This window comes from Gallinula chloropus (assembly GCF_964237585.1).
Source record: "Gallinula chloropus genome assembly, chromosome: 13".
Lineage (NCBI taxonomy): Eukaryota > Metazoa > Chordata > Aves > Gruiformes > Rallidae > Gallinula > Gallinula chloropus.
The window spans coordinates 14,167,859-14,186,175 of record NC_140098.1 but is presented as its reverse complement, the minus strand read 5'-3'; the positions used below and the strand labels follow the sequence as shown (position 1 = coordinate 14,186,175).

At 67.4% G+C, this 18,317-nt stretch overlaps 3 protein-coding genes across 3 annotated transcripts; 2 read left to right on the top strand and 1 right to left on the bottom strand.

Moving 5' to 3' along the window:
- The first annotated feature begins 99 nt into the window (after positions 1-99).
- DPEP1 (dipeptidase 1) lies at positions 100-5,134 on the top strand. Its single transcript, XM_084270292.1, has 11 exons — positions 100-345; positions 739-873; positions 1,712-1,844; positions 2,735-2,867; positions 2,974-3,124; positions 3,231-3,300; positions 3,886-4,062; positions 4,170-4,254; positions 4,344-4,419; positions 4,562-4,697; positions 4,807-5,134. The coding sequence occupies exons 2-11, from the start codon at positions 743-745 to the stop codon at positions 4,972-4,974; spliced, it is 1,260 nt and encodes a 419-aa protein (XP_084126418.1). The 5' UTR covers positions 100-345; positions 739-742; the 3' UTR covers positions 4,975-5,134.
- Positions 5,135-7,212: 2,078 nt separating this feature from the next.
- On the bottom strand, positions 7,213-12,774 carry CHMP1A (charged multivesicular body protein 1A). The gene is made up of 7 exons (XM_084270284.1): positions 12,738-12,774; positions 12,436-12,455; positions 11,993-12,070; positions 10,510-10,656; positions 9,183-9,311; positions 8,664-8,851; positions 7,213-7,372 (listed from the first exon to the last, which is right to left on the bottom strand). The coding sequence occupies exons 1-7, from the start codon at positions 12,742-12,744 to the stop codon at positions 7,351-7,353; spliced, it is 591 nt and encodes a 196-aa protein (XP_084126410.1). The 5' UTR covers positions 12,745-12,774; the 3' UTR covers positions 7,213-7,350.
- Positions 12,775-13,068: 294 nt separating this feature from the next.
- CDK10 (cyclin dependent kinase 10) lies at positions 13,069-18,229 on the top strand. Its single transcript, XM_084270011.1, has 13 exons — positions 13,069-13,170; positions 14,003-14,075; positions 14,699-14,770; positions 14,866-14,968; positions 15,070-15,151; positions 15,463-15,530; positions 16,050-16,102; positions 16,232-16,301; positions 16,415-16,474; positions 16,590-16,713; positions 16,803-16,942; positions 17,042-17,094; positions 17,757-18,229. Exons 3-13 carry the CDS (start codon positions 14,752-14,754, stop codon positions 17,858-17,860), a joined length of 876 nt encoding a protein of 291 aa, XP_084126137.1. The 5' UTR covers positions 13,069-13,170; positions 14,003-14,075; positions 14,699-14,751; the 3' UTR covers positions 17,861-18,229.
- The last annotated feature ends 88 nt before the right edge of the window (positions 18,230-18,317 follow it).

Genomic DNA, 18,317 nt, shown 5'->3' with positions numbered 1-18,317 from the left:
CTCCCCGCCATTCCCGGCGGCCCCACGGCGCCGCTCGCCACACCCGGTGAAGCAACCGCCACCGGCTGCCGTGCCAGAGCCGGCCGGGTGCCCCCACCCAGGCCGCAGGCCTGAGGTGTGCCTCAGTTTCCCCCATCCACAGCCCCAGGCCGGCACCGTGCCGCCCCCGGCCCTCCATGGCAGCACGGCCTGAGCAGGAGCCCTGCGGGGTTTGCCAGCGCTCGGCCGCTCCCCAGAGCCCCAGCGCCGCGTTCGAGGGGCGGCTCTGGGGTGCTCACAGCTCGTCCCAGCCCCGCTGCCGTCACGCGGGCAGGGAAACATCTGTCACATCTGTCCCGGGCTGGGGTGAGCGATGGAGGGGGGCTGCTGGACCCTGCCCCTCGGCCGGCGGGTGCCGGCGCTGGGGAGGCCCAGCCGGGGATGGGACTGGGATTTCTCCAGCACAAATAAATCTGGGCTCCATTAGAGGGGCCGGGAGCGTCGCTGTGCGCAGAGGCCTCAGCACGGCTCTGCCACCGGGCCCCGGGGAGCTGCCGCTGTGCCGCCCCGGTGCCCGGGCGCTGCCAGGGCTGCGGCACAGGGTGGGGTCACAGCGGCGGCCCCTGGTTATCTATTTATGGTGGGAGGGGACGGACAGTGAGCCGGGGCAGCCATCGCAGTGCGTGTGCTCAGCGGGCTCCTGGCAGCGTCGCGGGTCACCCCCTGGTTCGTGTAACCCCCCCCCCCCGTTTCCAGCAGCACCATGAGGGCGAAGACACCGGGCGGCAGCGCGCTGGCGCTGGCAGTGGCACTGCACCTGCTCCTGGCCTGCGCCGGGCAGCAGCACCGGGAGGAGGCCGAGCGCATCATGACGACCACACCGGTCATCGATGGGTGAGCCAAAGCCGTGCCCAGTGCCGCGGCCTGACCGGCCTCCCCGGCACCGCTGCGGTTCCTGGCAAGCGGAGAAACCCCCCCCTACACTCCAAAAACTCCAGTGGGGATGGCCGTGCCGGGGGATCCCCGTGCCGGGCACCCCGTGGCTGTGCCGTGAGGGGATCCCCGGGTGCTGCAGCCCAGCTGGGAGCGGGTGTTGGGAAGCCGGGGCCAGGCTGTGCTGGGGAAGTCCCTGCTCAGGGTTACGTGGCTGGGGGGTTGTGCCTGGTCTCGTAACGGTGTCCCAGTCCCCTCTGCAGCCCCCCCCCAGGTTGCAGCCCTGTGCCATGGTAGCCCAGTGTGGCACAGCCCCTGGCAGCAGGCGTGGGACGGGGGGGATGGAGGGTGTGGGGACGGTGAGGGTGGAGGGAAGCTGACCTGTGCGCTGGGTCCCCGGCACTTCCCCAGCAGCTCTGCTGGGAGCAGGATGCCACATGCTGGTGACGTCCAGGGGTGGTGGTGGTGAGGTCCCCGTGGGAGGGATGACAGGATGGGTCCCCTGAGTGGGGCTGGAGGGGGCATGGGGGGGTCCCTAGCTAAAGGAAGGGACCAAAGCAGGCACCAGCTCCTGGCTGGAGTTGCTGGGGTGGCTCTTTCCTGGGGGCACCAGGTGGGTGGGCAGAGGGACAGACGGATGGATGGATGGATGGATGGATGGATGGATGGATGGATGGATGGATGGATGGATGGCCAGATGAGTGGGGAATGTATGGACAGACAGACATGGAGCTGGGAGCTGGGGGCTGGACAGACAGCATGGCAGGCAGCCCCTCAGTGCCCCTCTCCCCCCACCCAGGCACAATGACCTGCCCTGGCAGCTCCTCAAGAGGTTCAACAACCAGCTGAGGCTGCCAGAGGCCAACCTCACGCTGCTGAATGGCACCCACACCAACATCCCCAAGCTGCGCAGCGGGCACGTGGGCGGGCAGGTGGGCAGCGAGGCGGGCAGGGGCACCGGGGTGGGCAGGATCACTGGGGTTGGCACTGGGATGAGCACTGGAGTGGGAAGGGGCACTGGGATGGGCACTGGGGTTGGCACTGAGGCAGGCACTGGGATGGGCACTGGGATGGGCACTGGGGTGGAGATGAGCACTGGGATGGGCACTGGGATGGGTGAGACACTGGGGTTGGCACTGGGATGGGCACTGGGTGGGAAGGGGCACTGGGATGGGCACTGGGGTGGGCAGGGGCACCGAGGTGGGCACCGGGGTGGGCACTGTTATGGGCAATGGGGTGGGCAGGGCACTGGGGTTGGCACTGGGGTGGACAGGGGCACTGGGATAGGCACTGGTGCGGACAGGGCCACTGGGATGGGCACTGGAGTGGGAAGGGGCACCGGGATGGGCACCAGGATGGGCACTGGGGTGGACAGGGGCACTAAAATGTGCACCGGGGATGGGCAGGGGCACTGGGATGGGAAGGGGCACCGGGATGGGCACTGGGATGGGAAGGGGCACTGGGATGGGCACTGGGGTGGGCAGGGGCACTGAGATGTGCACCGGGGATGGGAAGGGGCACTGGGATGAACACCGGGATGGACACTGGGATGGGCAGGGGCACCGGGATGGGCACTGGGATGGGAAGGGGCACTGGGCTGAGCACTGGGATGGGAAGGGGCACTGGGATGGGCACCAGGGATGGGCAGGGGCACTGGGATGGGAAGGGGCACCGGGATGGGCACTGGGATGGGAAGGGGCACTGGGATGGGCACCGTGGCGGGCAGGGGCACCGGGATGGGCACTGGGATGGGAAGGGGCAGCGGGATGGGCACCGTGGCGGGCAGGGGGTGCCAGGCTGAGCTGAGCGGTGCCCGGGGCAGTTCTGGTCGGTGTACGTGCCCTGCGAGACGCAGGACAGGGACGCGGTGAGGCGCACGCTGGAGCAGATCGACGTGGTGCAGCGCCTGTGCGAGCTCTACCCGGACACCTTCGCCTGCGTCGTCGACAGCACCGGTGCGGGGCCGGGGCGCCGCGGGGTGCCGCGGGGTACCATGGGGTGCCACGGGGCAGGAGGGTGCCCGGTGCTGATCATCACCCCCCCTCCCAATCCCTCCCCCAGGCATCGAGCAGGCTTTCCAGAACAAGAGGGTGGCCAGTCTCATCGGGGTGGAGGGCGGCCACTCCATCGACAGCAGCCTGGGCGTCCTGCGCACCTTCTACCGCCTGGGCGTGCGCTACATGACCCTCACCCACAGCTGCAACACCCCCTGGTAGCAGCCTGGGGGGTAGGGGGATGGGGGGGAAAGGGCGGGTGTGGGGGGCAGAGTGGGGGGGCGTGTGGCCGGGGGCCACCCTGATACTCTCCCTGCTCCACAGGGTTGACAACTGGCTGGTGGACACTGGGGAGGAGCCGGCCGTGCACCACGGCCTCTCCACCTTTGGGAAGGTGAGTGGGGGTCAGAGGTGGCACCTGGGAGTGATAGCTGGGGTGCTGGAGTGGGGGGACATGGTGCGGGCACCCAGCAGCCCTGTGCTGGGGTATTAACCAAACAGTGGGTGTCGTGGGAGCATGGGATGTACCCATGCAGGGCTGTGACACCCCCCTCACACACCCCATCCCCATCCTCATCCTCGTCCTTGTCCTTGTCTTCATCCCCATCCAATCTCATCCCCATCCGCATCCCCATCCCCATCCCCATCCAATCCCATCCCCATCCCCATCCCCATGCCATCCCCATCCGCATCCCCATCCCATCCCTATCCCCATCCCCATCCCCATCTCCATCCCATCCCCGTTCCCATCCCATCCCATCCCATTCCATCATTCCATCCCATCCCATCCCATCCCATCCCTATCCCTATCCCTATCCCTATCCCTATCCCTATCCCTATCCCTATCCCCATCTCCATGCCCACCCCCATCCCCTTCCCCATCCCATCCCATCCCCATCCCTATCCCCATCCCATCTCCATCCCATCCCCATCCCCATCCCAATCCCCATCCCCATCTCCATCCCATCCCCATCCCCAGACGGTGCTGGAGGAGATGAACCGCCTGGGCATGATCGTGGACCTGGCCCACGTCTCGGTGGAGACCATGAAGATGGCGTTGAACCTCTCCAAAGCCCCCGTCATCTTCAGCCACTCCTCTGCTTACAGCCTCTGCCAGCACCGCCGCAACGTGCCCGACGACGTGCTGCAGATGGTGGTGAGCACCGGGCACCACGGCGGGCTGGGAGGGAGGGGAGCCAGCTGGGGGAGTGGGGGGGGCAGCCAGGGAGGGGGGACACAGGGCTCAGTGCCACCTCTCCCCAGGCCTCCACTGGCAGCTTGGTGATGGTCAACTTCTACAATGACTACGTGACATGTGGGGAAACGGCCACGCTGGCTGATGTGGCAGGTGAGGCAGCATGTGGCTGTGCTGGGGAGGGGTACCAGAGGTGTGTGGTGACCCCCCCCCAGCTCACCACGGCCCTTCCGTGCCCACAGACCACATGGACTACGTGAAGAAGGTGGCTGGTGCTGAGTCTGTCGGCTTCGGTGGGGACTACGATGGGGTCACAAGGTAAGTTGAGGCACGGGAGGTGGCCATGGGGGCTTGCTGTGGTGCTGGAGGGAGTCCCCCCCCGTGCTGTGAGGGGTGCTGGAGGTGGGTGCTGCCAGGCTTGGCTGCCCCCAGCGTGGCTGTGAGCTGCGGGGTGCCACAGGGTCCCCACTGGCCTGGAGGATGTCTCCAAGTACCCAGCACTGGTGGCCGAGCTGCTGGCCAGGAACTGGACAGAGGCTGAGGTGAAGGCAGCCCTGGCTGACAACCTGCTCCGCGTCTTCAAGAGGGTGGAGGAGGTGAGTTGGGTGGGGGGATGAAGGGGGAGAGGGGGGTGGCAGGGTGCCGGGGTGGGGGGTGAGGGGTGCTACGTGGGGCATGGGGTGAGCCCACCCTGTGCTGCTGCAGGTGAAGGTGTCCATGCAGGGCATGGCAGCCCACGAGACGCCCATCGCCTTCGAGGAGCTGGACGGGACGTGCAGGACCTCGTACGGGTACGTCAGCGCCGGCACAGCCCGGCTCTCACCGGCAGCTCTGCCGCTGGCGCTGGCCCTGCTCCGCTCCCTGCGACCGTAGGGCCCAGCACCAGCTCCCAGCCTGGCCCTGGCAGCGATACCAAGCACCACCAGGCTCCTGGGGGGGCTGCCCCAGCCCCCCCGCTGCCCACAGCGGCACCGCAGAGGGGTAGGGGTGCAGTGGGCACCCAGAAACCATCACCGCCCCGGGAGTGACACATCGCTGCCAACACACGACAGGCCTGGGGGGGGGGGGGGCTGGGGGGCTGCCTCCACACCATGCTTACATTAATCATTAGCTAATTAATTGGCTACTCAATTATCTCCTTAGCAATTTCCTCTCGCCTTTGGGAACAGCCTGTCTTCGGGCGCGGAGGCGGCTCTGGGCCCGGGGAAAACAGGCAGGAGGAGCAGGAGAGGCACCTTCCTGTGCCATTCGCTAATTGCCGGAGGCTCAGAGCCCCATCTGCCAGCGGCACAGGGACGGGCTGTGCCTGGGCCCTGCCAGGATGGTGACCACAACGTGCCACACACACACACACAGCCTGAAAACCACACCAGGAGACAGGAGCTCGGCTGCTCCGGGCTGGCGGGGAGTGTTCCAGAGTGTTCCAGGGCTGGAGCAGCTCCTGCTCCCCACTTCACCCCCTCACAGGTTTGGCTGCCCCCAGGGAACCCCCCCCCTCAGGGGCCCCCTCCCCATGGCACCCAGCAAGCCCTGCCCCTGCACCAGGGGAGGCTGCAGGAGCAGGATGGGGCCCTTCCTCCTCCTCCTCCTCACCTCAGCCCCCCAAGCAGGGAGCAGGGCACGGCTGGGACACAGACAGAGGGCACCAGACCCCCCCCTCACCCCCTCCCCAACCCCCAGAGCGAGCCCGAGGGACGGTCAGTGATTGTTTATTTAAAACAGCAGGGGTGAGGACTGAGGTGGGGGGGAGGAGAGGAGAGAAGCTTCGAAACCAACCCCCACAACTCCCACCTCACTGCACAGAGCCACCACCCAGAGAAGGAGCAGCCCCAGGGGCCAAGCCGCCTCCTCCTCCTCCTCTTCTTCCTCCTCCATCCCCCCCAGCACGGCCGCCACAGGGGGCAGAAGGCTCTGGCAGACCCCAGCCCCACCCTGCCAAGGCCACCGAGCTCAGAACTCCTCAAAAACACTGACACGTGCTGGGGAGGTGACCCCTGAACCCACAGCCACCCCAAAACTGCACCCTGCTCCCTTTCCCTGCTCCGGGCACAGCAGGAAGGAGTTTGGCCCCTCTCCCAGTTCAACTGGGAGCTCGTCCCCAGCTGGCCCTTGTTTACAGCTCGCAGCGAGAAGGGTCAGGGAGGTTCAAGTTCCTCCTCCTCCTCCTCCTCCTCCCGTGAGCCCAGCGGCACCGCGCTTCCTGCCCCCCCCCCCCCCCCCAAAACCCGGCACCTCCCGGCCTGGGAGCCGCAGGGGGAGCAGAGAAACTGGGGTGCTGGGAGGGGGGAAAGGCTGAGGGATGAGCAGCCACCTTTCCCTGCTCCCCCCAGCTCCGGAGGGGACAGCAGAGGGGGGGACAGCAGCAGCTACCCCGGGGGACAGGCAGGGTGACACACTCCGGGGCTGGTGTCACCATCACAGCCACAAGGCCAGGCAGGGGACACACAGGGACAGGGCTGTGCCCCCCTCCCAGCACGGTTTGGGACCTGGGTAACCATTTCCAGAGCGCAGGCAGGGGAGGATGAGGGGGAACGCCTGGAATTCCCAGGGGCAGGGGGCAGGAGGAGCCTCTCCAAGGTCACTTGGTGGTGCGGAGCTCCCGGGAGGCTGCCGGAGCCGTGGCTGGGCTGAGGGGAAGGCTGCAGCCTGGGGCAGGGCTGCAGCAGCTTGGCAGGGTCGGTGGGAGGCAGGAGATGCCAGCAGGGAACCGCCCCTTCCTGCAAGGCACTAACCTTCCCAGAAAGGCCGCAGGGGGAAAAACAACCCTTCCCAAAAACAAAGCCAGGAGAAAAGGGAGGGCCAAGGGGAGCTCCCCTGCTCCTTGTAAACAGCTCCTGGCTTGGGGGGTGGGGGGCTTCGAGGAAATCAGGAGCCCGGAGAGGAGCAGCAGCCCAGGAGACACCAGGACCCGCAGCCAGGAGGAAGAGGGAGCAGGGTGGTGCACCACAGGATGCTGCACCACAGGATGCTGCTGGAGGCCAGACCCACCCCCCCACAAACAAAAGACACCCTGAAATCAGAACCAGCCCAGCAGCTCTCCTCTGTCTCTGCTCAGAAGGCCCCTACCAGGGTCAGTGCCCACCCTGGGACACCCCAAAGAGGAGAGTCTGACCGGGCAGGGCTGGGGACGTGCTGCTGGAGGAGGGGACGGCCGGTGGGTCAGAGCAGGGACACAGCAGGAGGGGGGGGAAGGAGGCCCGCCCCCCCCCCCCGTCCTGGGCCAGCAGTCCACAGGGGCAAGAGGAGAGCTCAGTTCCGCAAGGCAGCCAACCTGAGGGGAGAGCAGGAGAGGGAACAGCCCTGAGAACCGCAGGGGAGGGGCACAGCACAGGACCCCGGGTGTGGGGAGGAGCTCAGCCCCCAAAACCTCCCTCCTGTGGCAGCAGGGAGAGGAATCCTGCCCCGGAGTGGACAGGCACGGCCACCATCTGCCATGGAGGCAGGAGAAACAGCAGCAAAGCGCCTCCTGGCTTCTCCTCTGGGCACCTCCCCACCACAGCCCAGCCTGACACACTGTGCGCAGCTCCCAGGACAGCACAGCACCCCAGGACTGTCCCCAGAGGGACCGGTGGAGGGAGCTCAAGGGCTTCTCCTGGGGCAGCTCCAGGGGGACAGCCTGTTCCTGGAGCTGGCAGCAGGGCAGCTCCCAGCGCTCCCAGAGGGGAAACAGCTGCGCCAGGGCGAGCACGGAGCAGGGGGAGACAGTTCTGCACCCCACTGCTGAGACAGCTCACTGCTGGGTGCCAAAAGACACCCCCTCTCCAGGCCCAGGGGGATCCTGCAGCCCCAAAGGGCACCTCACCTGCCTGCAGGCTCCGGCTGGCCCAGCACCAGCTCGGGCTCAGCACCCGCTTAAGCTATGGGAAGGACCCTCAAAGGCCCCAGAGAGGACCTGAACAGCCCTGGGAAGGAGCCCAAAGCCCCCCAGGGAAAGGACCCCCCAAAGCCCCCCAGGGAAAGGACCTGAACAGCCCTGGGAAGGACCCTCAAACCCCCCTGGGAAGGACCCCCAAAGCCTTCCTGGGAAGGACCCTCAAAGCCTTCCTGGGAAAGGATCTGAACAGCCCTGGGAAGGACCCTCAAAGCCCCCCAGGGAAAGACCCCAAAAGCCCCCCGGGGAAGGATCTGAACAGCCCTGGGAAGGACCCCAAAGCCCCCTGGGGAAAGGACCCCCCAAAACCCCCTGGGGAAAGGACCCCCCAAAACCCCCTGGGGAAAGGACCCCCCAAAACCCCCTGGGGAAAGGACCCCCCAAAACCCCCTGGGGAAAGGATCTGAACAGCCCTGGGAAGGACCCCAAAGCCCCCCTGGGAAGGACCCCCAAAGCCTCCCTGGGAAGGACCCCCAAAGCCTCCCTGGGAAGGACCCCCAAAGCCTCCCTGGGAAGGACCCCCAAAGCCCCCCAGGGAAAGGATCTGAACAGCCCTGGGAAGGACCCCAAAAGCCCCCCGGGGAAAGGGGACCCTCCAAGCGCCCTGGGGAAAGGATCTGAACAGCCCTGGGAAGGACCCCCGAGCCCCCCCGGGAAGGGCCTGAGCCGCCCTGGCCGGGAGGGGACACACCTGCGGGACAGCTGCTCTTCCTGGGAGCGCAGGGAGCTCTCCCCCGGCGCCGCGGCGCCCTCGGGCAGCTGGCTCAGCTGGTCCATGATCTCCAGCCCGTTCTCCTCGGCGATCTGCACGATGAGGCTGTCCACCTGCTCCTGCGGCGTGCTCAGCGTGGTGGCAGAGCTCATGGAATCCTCCATGACCTGGGGGCAAGGCACAGCCTGGCATCCTGTCCCCCCCCCCCCCAGCAGAGCCACTCTGCCCAGACCCACCTCTCCCAGCACCCAGACAACCAGTTCACCCCCTCCCACGGGTGGGATGAGTCTCCCAAATATCCACACACCCCACCCCCCCCCCCCCCATCCCTCTAACACAGAGAAAAAACAGCTTAGGGGGTGGTTTCTCCACACCAGGGACTGGAGTGTTGCTGCAGGGGCCCTGGTGACAGCTGGCACCCAGCTCTCCCCCCATCCCAGGACAAACCCACCCCTCCCAAAGCCAGCAGCCCCCCCCCAGAGGCTGCCCAGCACTTACTGATGTGTGGACATCCAAGTTCTGAACCTGCTGCTCGAATTTATCCATCACTGCAGACACCTTCTGCAGGTCCATGGAGCTCAGAGCCTTGTCCAAGGCCTTGGTCACCTGGGCCATGTTCTTGGTCACCTGCAAGAGGAAATGGCTTCACAGGGGCTCCCCCAGGTAGGTCACTGCTGAGATTAAACCCCGGGCTGCTGAGGGGGAAGGCAGCATCCCTGCTGCTCACAGCGGTGCTACGAGGCAGGAGGAGCTCTGCCTGCTCAGCAGGCCCTGCAGCCAGCTCTCTGGGGGGGTCTCCAGCCACGTGCCACCACCACAGACCTCGGGCAGTGGTCCTGGCAGGACAGGTCCCAGCCCACCACCCGCACCACACACCGCGGGGCGAGAGGTGCCAGGAACAGGCCTCTCCCTCTGAGGGACCCAGATCCCTGAGCACCTCATCTCCCCTCTGTTAAACACACCCAGGGGGTGACTCAGCCCCTCCCTGGGCAGCCTGTGCCACAGCCCCACAACTCTGCCAGGGAAGAACTTTCCCCTCCCAGCTGAGCTGACCCTGCCCTGGGGCAGCTTGAGCCCATTGCCCCTTGTCCCAGCTCCTGTCCCCCCCGAGCGAGGGGGTCTGAGGGAACTACAGAACCTGGTAGGATCCTCGCTGGGGGACAGGGAGGCTCAAGGAAAGGAGGGGATGAGGCAAGGTTGGTAGAGCTGCATCTCAAAAGCCCCACACCCCCAGAGCCTCCCAGAGCCCCCAAGGCCCCAAAAGCCCCCTATCCCCCAGAACCATCCTCCACATCCCCCCAAAGCTGCCCCCACATCCCCCAAAGCCCCACAGGCCCCCCAAATCCCCCCATCCCCCCAAAAGCCCCCCCATGTCCCCCCAAAATCCGCCCGTCCCCCCCAATCCCCCAGAGCCCCCATGTCCCTCAAAAACCCCCTCCCACATCCACCAGAGCCAGCTCCCTCCCACGTCTCCCAAAAGCCCCCCAGAGCCCCCTAAAGCCCCCCCTACATCCCCAAGAGCCAGCCCGCTCCCACGTCTCCCAAAAGCCCCCCAGAGCCCCCTAAAGCCCCCCTACATCCCCAAGAGGCCCCTCCCACATCCCCCAAAAGCCCCCCAGAGCCCCCTCCCTACATCCCCAAGAGCCTCCTCACACGTCCCCCAAAAGCCAGCCCCCTCCCATGTCCCCCAAAAGCCCCCAGAGCCCCCTAAAGCCCCCTAGAGCCCCCCCTACATCACCAAGAGCCCCCTCCCACATCCCCCAGAGCCAGCCCCCTCCGACATCCCCCAAAAGCCCCCCCCCCAAGTGTCCCCCCAAGCCCTTACCCCCTTCATGGTGACGGCTGTCTGGACCTTGGCGGCCACGGCGTCCAGGCGGGACGCCATGCGCAGCCAGCCCAGCCCCTCATTGCGCTTGCGGATGGCGTTCTCGGCGTAGACACGGGCGCACTCCACGCTCTTCTGCTGCAGGGCCTGCGGGGCACAGGGCACTGCTCACACCCCCAGCACCAAGGGGGCTCCCCAGGGCCACAGAGCACAGGCTGGGGGGCTGCGGGGACTGGGGAGGGGGCAGAGGGGCCATGGAGATGCTCAGAGGGCTGGAGCAGCTCCCCTATGGAGAGAGGCTGAGGGAGCTGGGCTGGGTCAGCCTGGAGAAGAGAAGAGAAGGCTGTGGGGGGACCTCACTGCAGCCTTCCAGTCCCTGAAGGGAGCAGAGGAACAGGAGGGGAATCGGCTTGTTAAAGGGCAGAGACTGGCAGGACAAGGGGGCTGGAGTGAAGCTGGAGGAGGGAAGGGTGAGAGGAGAGATTGGGGGGAAGCTCTTTGCAGAGAGAGTGGTGAGGGGCTGGAAGGGGCTGCCCAGAGAGGGGGTGGGTGCCCCATCCCTGGGGGTGTTCAAGGCCAGGTTGGCTGGTGCCCTGGGCAACCTTGTGTAGCTCCAGGCCTGGAGGTTGGTGTCCCTGCCTGTGGCAGGGGGTTGGAGCTCTGTGACCCTTGGGGTCCCTCCCAACCCAGCCCAGGCTGATTCTCTGATCTCTGGAGGTCCAAGCCCTGCCAAAGCAGGATCACCCAGAGCAGGTCACACAGGATCACTTCTGGGTGTGTCTGGGATCTCCCCAGACAAGGACACTCCCCAGCCTCTCTGGGCAGCCTGGCCCAGGGTTTGGGCACCCACAGCAGGAAGAAGTTTTTCCTCCTGTTTGGCTGGACCTTCCTGTGCTCCAGTTTGTGCCTGTTCCCCTTGTCCTGTCAGTGGGCAGAGTCTGGCCCCATCCCCTGACACCCCCTTTAGCTACAGGTCAGTGTCAGTGGGATCCCCTCGCAGTCTTCTCTTCCCCAGGCTGAACATCCTTGGCTCTCTCAGCCTTCTCTCCCACCAGAGATGCTCCAGCCTCTCCTCATCCTTGTACCCTCCCCAGAATCTCCCCAACAGCTCCCAGCACTGGGCACCCAGCTCCAGCTGTGGCTCAGCAGGGTGAGCAGAGGTAAGGGAACAGAACCTGCCATCCACGCTCTGCTCAGTGGGCCTTCCAGGCCACAGGGACACACTGCCAGTCCCAGAGAGCCAGGCAGCTGCCCTTCTGTACCCCTCAAAACGCTAAGCACAAGCTGGCATTAAACCCCCCCAACACCACAAGGACACACAGCACCTGCTGGCTGAGCTGAGGCTCAGGCCCAAAGCTCTCAGCCACCAAGCTGGCACAGGCAGGGAGGGCTGGGGAGGGGAACCTGCCCCTTTCCCCAGTCCCTCCACTGGACACCCAGCTGCCCAGCTCAGCTCTGGGCACAGGGAGAGCTCCCCACCCACCTTTTTCACTTTGGCTTGCTCGGCCTTGGAGTCTTTCTCTGCTTTTTTGGCGAGTTTCTCCAGCTGCTTCGCTGTGAACTGCAGAGAGAGCAAAGGGCCGATGCCAGGGGACGGTGCTGCAGCACCAGCAGGGTCCCGGAGCCTCCCCGCGGCTTAGGGAGCCGGGTTGACAGCCCCTCTCCCGCGGACCGGCGGCTCCCTCAGCCCTCGAGGACGAGCCCAGCTAAAGGGCTCCCTCTTCCCGCAGCCGCCAGCATCGACGTGTCTCCCGCGGGCCCCCCCGCGCCTCCCGTAAGGATGTCGGCGAGCCAGGAGCTCCTGCTGGTACAGGGGCTCCCGGCGAGGCGTGACTCAGCGGGCGGAGCGGTCCCCGGAGAGGCGGACGCCATGGGCGGCCCGGCCGCGGCGGGGAGAGGAGGCGGAGGGCCCGCCACGGCCCTTACCTTCAGCTGGAACAGCGTATCTGGAAGGGAAGGAGAGCCGGGCCTCAGCGACGCGCCCGGGCCCGGAGGGAGGCCGGGCCCGGAGGCCGGGCCGGGGCACCGAGGCCGGGCCGGGGCACCGAGGCCGGGGCCTACCCCTGGGGCCTACCCGCGGCCCCGAGCCCCGGTCCCAGAGGGTCCCAGAGGGCCCCGGCGAGCCCGGAGCCCTCCCCCGCCCCAGCAAGCCGAGGCCGGGAGGGCCCCACGCCCACCGACCCCCCGCTCCCGGCCCCAGGCCCCGTCCCGCCGCCCCCGGCCCGTACCGTCCATCCTGCCGCCGCTTCCGGGTTCTCCCGCCGCCGCTTCCGGGCTGGGCGCGCCGAGTCTCGCGAGAACTCCGCTCGGGCGGGGTCGGGGGGGGGTCAGGCGGGAGGGGCGGGAGGCGGTGGCTGCGCGCCTGGGGGGGCGGGGCCTCGCAGCAGGTGCCGGGCATCTCATTGGCGGGCGCGGCCCAAGCGGGGGCGGGGCTAAGGCGCGGCCCAGCAAACCACGCCCAGCAACGGTTGCTAGGAGAAGGGGAGGGTGACGCTTCGGGACGGCGCATGCGCGGCAGAGCGGACCGGGAGGGCGCATGCGCGGCGCGGCATGGCGGAGGGCGGCTCGGGCGAGGGCGGCTCGGGCGAGGGGGAGCTGGAGCCGCTGCGGCTGCGGCGGCTGCGGGGCGAGGGCTTCTTCGAGGTGCCGGCGGCCGACAGGGTGAGGGGAGGGGCCGCGGGCCACAGAGAGAGGCCCCAGGGCTCCCGGCTGGGGCGTGGGCACAGCCCCGGCCTGCGGGGAGAGGTGGGGGGGCTGCCCCGGTGACTGCTGGGGAGGGAGGGGCGGGCGGGTCCCAGGGCCTGATGGGGAGGGGATGGGGTCTGCTCCAGGCCTGCTGGGGAAGGGGCTTCCCGGAGCCTGCTGGGGAGGGAGGGAGGGAGGGAGATGGGCCGGGGAACTGTCCTGGGCCTGCTGGGAACGGAGGGGGAGTTTCCCAAAGCCTGAAGGGGAGGGGATGGGGTCTGCTCCAGGCCTGCTGGGGAAGGGGGACTTCCCGGAGCCTGCTGGGGAGGGAGGGAGGTGGGCTGGGGGGCTGTCCCAGTGTCTGCTGGGGATGGAGGGGGGTTTTCCAAAGCCTGATGGGGAGGGGATGGGGTCTGCTCTAGGCCTGCTGGGGAAGGGGCTTCCTGGAGCCTGCTGGGGAGGAGAGGGGAGAGGGTGGCTTCCCTAGGATCTGCTGGGGAGGGGGACGGGGATGGGGGGCTGCCCCAGTATCTGCTGGGGAGGGGAGGGGGTGACTTCCCTAGGATCTGCTGAGGGGGGGGACATGAGGGGCTGCCCCAGGCCTGCTGGGGAAGGGAGGGAGGGGGCTGCTGCCTGGGGCAGGCAGCCACACAGGTTCCCCGAGGGAGGGACAGGCTGGCAGCAGTGTGCCCTGCTCCTCAGTGGAGAGGTGACAGGCTGGGGACAGGGGCAGCAGGGAGGGGACAGCCTGGCCCCGGGCTCGGGGGGCAGCCCCGGTGCTGGGCTGTGACGGGCTCTTTGGTTCCAGCTGGGAAGGTGCCGGAGTGTGAAGGAGTTTGAGAAGCTGAACCGCATCGGAGAGGGGACGTACGGCATCGTGTGTGAGCGAGGGGCTGGGGGCCCACTGCGGGCCTGGGTGGATGAGGGGCTGCAGCCTGTGGCCCAGCAGTGGGGGCACGTTGGGCTGGGGACACACCGAGGCTGAGAGCTGTTCAGTTCTGGGCTCCTCAGCATCAGCAGGACAGTGAGGTCCTGGAGTGAGTCCAGAGAAGGGCAACCAGGCTGGGGAAGGGGCTGGAGGGCAAATCCTCTGAGGAGCAGCTGAGGGAGCTGGGGGTGTTGAGCCTGGAGAAGAGGAGGCTGAGGGGAGACCTTCTCCCCACCTCCACTGCCCTGCCAGGAGGGTGCAGAGAGGTGGGCGATGGTCTCTTCAGCCAGGGGACAGGAGCTGGGACAAGGGGCAATGGGCTCAAGCTGCCCCAGGGCAGGGTCAGCTCAGCTGGGAGGGGAAAGTTCTTCCCTGGCAGAGTTGTGGGGCTGTGGCACAGGCTGCCCAGGGAGGGGCTGAGTCACCCCCTGGGTGTGTTTAACAGAGGGGAGATGAGGTGCTCAGGGCTCTGGGGCAGCACAGGATGGGAATGGTTGGACTGGATGGTCTTAAAGGCCTTTCCCAGCCCAGTGATGCTGGTGCTGGTGCTGAGCCTGTGCTGTGCTGCCCCTGCAGACCGGGCCCGGGACACCCTGACGGATGAGACGGTGGCGCTGAAGAAGGTCCGGATGGACAACGAGAAAGACGGTAGGAGGGGAGCAGGGGCAGGGCCTGGGGCAGGGCCAGGAGCATCCCTGGCTCCTGGGGGGTCCTGCAGCCTCGGCGGTCGCTCTCCCCATCAGGAATGCCCATCAGCAGCCTGCGGGAGATCACCCTGCTCCTGCAGCTGCAGCACCCCAACATCGTGGAGCTGAAGGAGGTGGTTGTAGGGAACCACCTGGAGAGGTGAGAGGACCTCCCACCCCTCTCTGTGCTGCTGGGAGCAGCACACTGGGGCACCCCTGAGGTGTCACAGGAGGTTCCCAAACGTGTCTTCTCCCTGGCAGCATTTTCCTGGTGATGGGGTACTGTGAGCAGGACCTGGCCAGCCTCCTGGAGAACATGCAGACACCCTTCTCAGAGGCTCAGGTAAAGGTTGGGCTGAGCTTTAGGGACATCACCCCTGGGAGGGTGCTGCTGATCCAGGCAGAGCAACGGGCTACCAGACCTTGTGATCCCTGGACCGTGTGCTGGGTGAGGCTGCCCAGGCTGTGGAGGGAACCTGGGCTTAGCTGGCTGTGTAGGACACTCCAGGGACTTTTCCAGGCTGGATTTGGGGCTGGAGCAAATGGGCAGGGAAACAGCTGGGAGAAAATGTGTCCCTGGACAGCCAGGCTGTGAGCTACAGGGGAGGACACAGCGAGTGACCCGCTGTCAGGGGTCCTGTCCTCTGTCCCCAGGTGAAGTGCATCATCCTGCAAGTCCTCAAGGGGCTGCAGTACCTGCATGAGAACTACATCATCCACAGGTGGGGATGGCAGGAGGGGTGCAGGGGGGAAGGGGGCTAGGGGAGAAGGGGCTGATGGGGGTGGGGATCCTCCAAGTGTGGGGTCCTCACATCCTGGGAGCACCGTGCGGAGTAGCTGGGGGAGAATTGGTGGGACTGGGTGGCTGCTGGATGAGGAGAACCCTGGGGAAACACAGGTCCCTGAGGGGCTGCAGGAGAGCTGGAGAGGGGCTGGTGCCCAGGGCAGGGAGGGCCAGGCCCAGGGGAACGGCCTTCAGCTGCAGGAGGGGGATGGAGAGGGGCTGGGAGGCAGAAATCCCTCCTGGGGAGGGGGGAGGCCCTGGCACAGGGTGCCCAGAGAAGCTGGGGCTGCCCTGGGACCCCTGGGGGAGTTCAAGTCCGGGTGGGATGGGGCTGGGGGCACCCTGGGCTGATGGGGTGTCCCTGTGTGTGGCAGGGGGGCACTGGGGGGCTCTGGGGTCCTTCCCACACACCCCCTGAGCCTGAGGGACGGTGCTGCCCCCACTCTGCCCCCCCCAGGGATCTGAAGGTGTCCAACCTGCTGATGACTGACAAAGGCTGCGTGAAGATCGGTGAGGCCCCAGCAGCTGCTGTGCCCCAGCTCCCCCCCCCAAATCTCCCCCCCTCAGCTCCCCCCCAGCCCCATGCTGCAGCTGGAGCCAGCATCCTGCCTCCCTCCTGACCCTCTGCCTGTCTTGCAGCTGACTTTGGACTGGCACGCACCTACGGGGTGCCCCCCAAGCCCATGACCCCCAAAGTCGTCACACTCTGGTGAGCAGGGTGGGGGGTGGAGTGGGGGGGTGGGCAGCGCTGCCAAACCCTCCCCACACTGGGGGGGGGGTGGGGGGGCTTCCTTAGCACCAGCAGTGCCACCCCCTGCCCAGGTACCGAGCGCCAGAGCTGCTGCTGGGGATGACCACCCAGACCACCAGCATCGACATGTGGTGAGGGAAGGGGCAGGAGGGGGCCTGGGAGGGGGCTGTGAACCCCAGGGGGGGTTCCAAACCCTCGGGGGGGTGATGAAGGGGCTTCTCCTGCCCCCCTGGGGTGCCTGTGCAGGGCGCTGGGCTGCATCCTTGCCGAGCTGCTGGCCCACAAGCCGCTGCTGCCCGGCACCTCCGAGATCCACCAGATCGACCTGATCGTGCAGCTCCTGGGGACCCCCAATGAGAACATCTGGAAGGTGAGAGCGCTGCCCCCCCCCCCCCCTGCCCCTCACTGCCCCACCCCCCTGCTCCTCTGCACCCCCTGAGGCTCTGTGCCCCCCCCCAGGGCTTCTCCCAGCTGCCCCTGGTGAGTCAGTACACGCTGCGCAAACAGCCCTACAACAACCTGAAGCACAAGTTCCCCTGGCTGTCCGAGGCTGGGCAGCGCCTGCTCAACTTCCTCTTCATGTATGATCCCAAAAAGAGGTGAGGGGGGAGAGAGGGACACGGGCAGGGCCCTTCCCTGGAGCCACATGGGCACCGTTTGGGGAGGGGGGTCACTGCTGCGTCCCTGTGTCCCCGCAGGGCCACGGCCAAGGACTGCTTGGAGAGCTCCTACTTCAAGGAGAAGCCCCTGCGTAAGTGCTGCTGCCCCCCACCCCCTCCCAGGCAGGGCTGCAGTGTCCTGGACCCCCTGCTGATCCCTCATGGCCCCTGCTGGCCCCTCTCTCTGCCCCCCAGGCAGGGCCCCAGCCCCCACTGACCCCACTCTCTGCCCCCCAGGCAGGGCTGCAGTGTCCTGGACCCCCTGCTGATCCCCCATGGCCCCCACTGATCCCCCTCTCTGCTCCCCAGGCAGGGCTGCAGCACCCAGGGCCCCACTGACCCTCCCCCCCTCTCTGCCCCCCAAGCAGGGACCCAGCCCCCACTGACCCCCCCTCTGTGCCCCCCAAGCAGGGCCACAGCCCCCACTGACCTCCACCCTCTCTGCCCCCCAGGCAGGGCCCCAGCCCCCACTGACTCCCCTCTCTGCCCCCCAGGCAGGGCCCCAGCCCCCACTGACTCCCCTCTCTGCCCCCCAGGCAGGGCCCCAACCCCCACTGACTCCCCTCTCTGCCCCCCTTGCAGGGCCCCAGCCCCCACTGACCCCCCTCTCTGCCCCCCAGGCAGGGCTGCAGCACCCAGGGCCCCGCTGACCCCCCCTCTCTGCCCCCCAGGCAGGGCCCCAGCCCCCACTGACCCCCCTCTCTGCCCCCCAGGCAGGGCCCCAGCCCCCACTGACCCCTCTCTCTGCCCCCAGCCTGCGAGCCAGAGCTCATGCCCACCTTCCCCCACCATCGCAACAAGCGCCCGGCCGCTGCCGGCACAGGGACCGAGAGCCAGGCCAAGCGCAGCAAGCCCTGAGGAGGAGGAGGAGGAGGCAGAGCGCTCAGCAGCAGCCATGGCTTCCCTCTGTGGAGCAGCACCAGCACCCCACGGGCTCCATCCTTCCCAACCCACCTCCCACACCGGGGCAGGGCCGGCCCAGCTGGGGTGGGGGAGTGCCACAGCCCACCCCCCCTGTGCCCCTCCTGGAGCTGGGCAGCCCTGGGAGCTGCAGGCACCTTGCAGCCCTGCACCCATCTCCTCCCTGGGGTGGGGGAGAGGAGAGCCAGGGCCGGGCCCCCCCGGGGGTTCAGGAGGAAGACAGCGGGGTGGCCCCCATCCCGTGGGCCCCTCAGTGCTGGCTGTGTGGGGTCACCCCAACCTCACCATCAATAAAAGCCCCTGCCAGCAGCAGCGATGTGCAGACTCAGTCCCAGCCCCTCTGCTCCCCCAGCCAGGGCGAGGACACCCCAAACCCCCCTTCCCAAACCCAGCC

Coding starts and splice junctions, on each gene's coding strand:
- DPEP1 (XM_084270292.1), top strand. CDS start 743: ATGAGGGCGAAGACACCGGGCGGCAGCGCGCTGGCGCTGGCAGTGGCA. Junction 2,868..2,973: donor CTGCGTCGTCGACAGCACCG/GTGCGGGGCCGG, acceptor TCCCTCCCCCAG/GCATCGAGCAGGCTTTCCAG. Junction 4,063..4,169: donor ACGACGTGCTGCAGATGGTG/GTGAGCACCGGG, acceptor ACCTCTCCCCAG/GCCTCCACTGGCAGCTTGGT.
- CHMP1A (XM_084270284.1), bottom strand. Junction 12,071..12,435: donor ATACGCTGTTCCAGCTGAAG/GTAAGGGCCGTG, acceptor CTCTCTCTGCAG/TTCACAGCGAAGCAGCTGGA. Junction 7,373..8,663: donor GAAGAGCAGCTGTCCCGCAG/GTGTGTCCCCTC, acceptor CTCTCCCCTCAG/GTTGGCTGCCTTGCGGAACT.
- CDK10 (XM_084270011.1), top strand. Junction 15,152..15,462: donor CACCCTTCTCAGAGGCTCAG/GTAAAGGTTGGG, acceptor CTCTGTCCCCAG/GTGAAGTGCATCATCCTGCA. Junction 16,714..16,802: donor CCAATGAGAACATCTGGAAG/GTGAGAGCGCTG, acceptor GCCCCCCCCCAG/GGCTTCTCCCAGCTGCCCCT.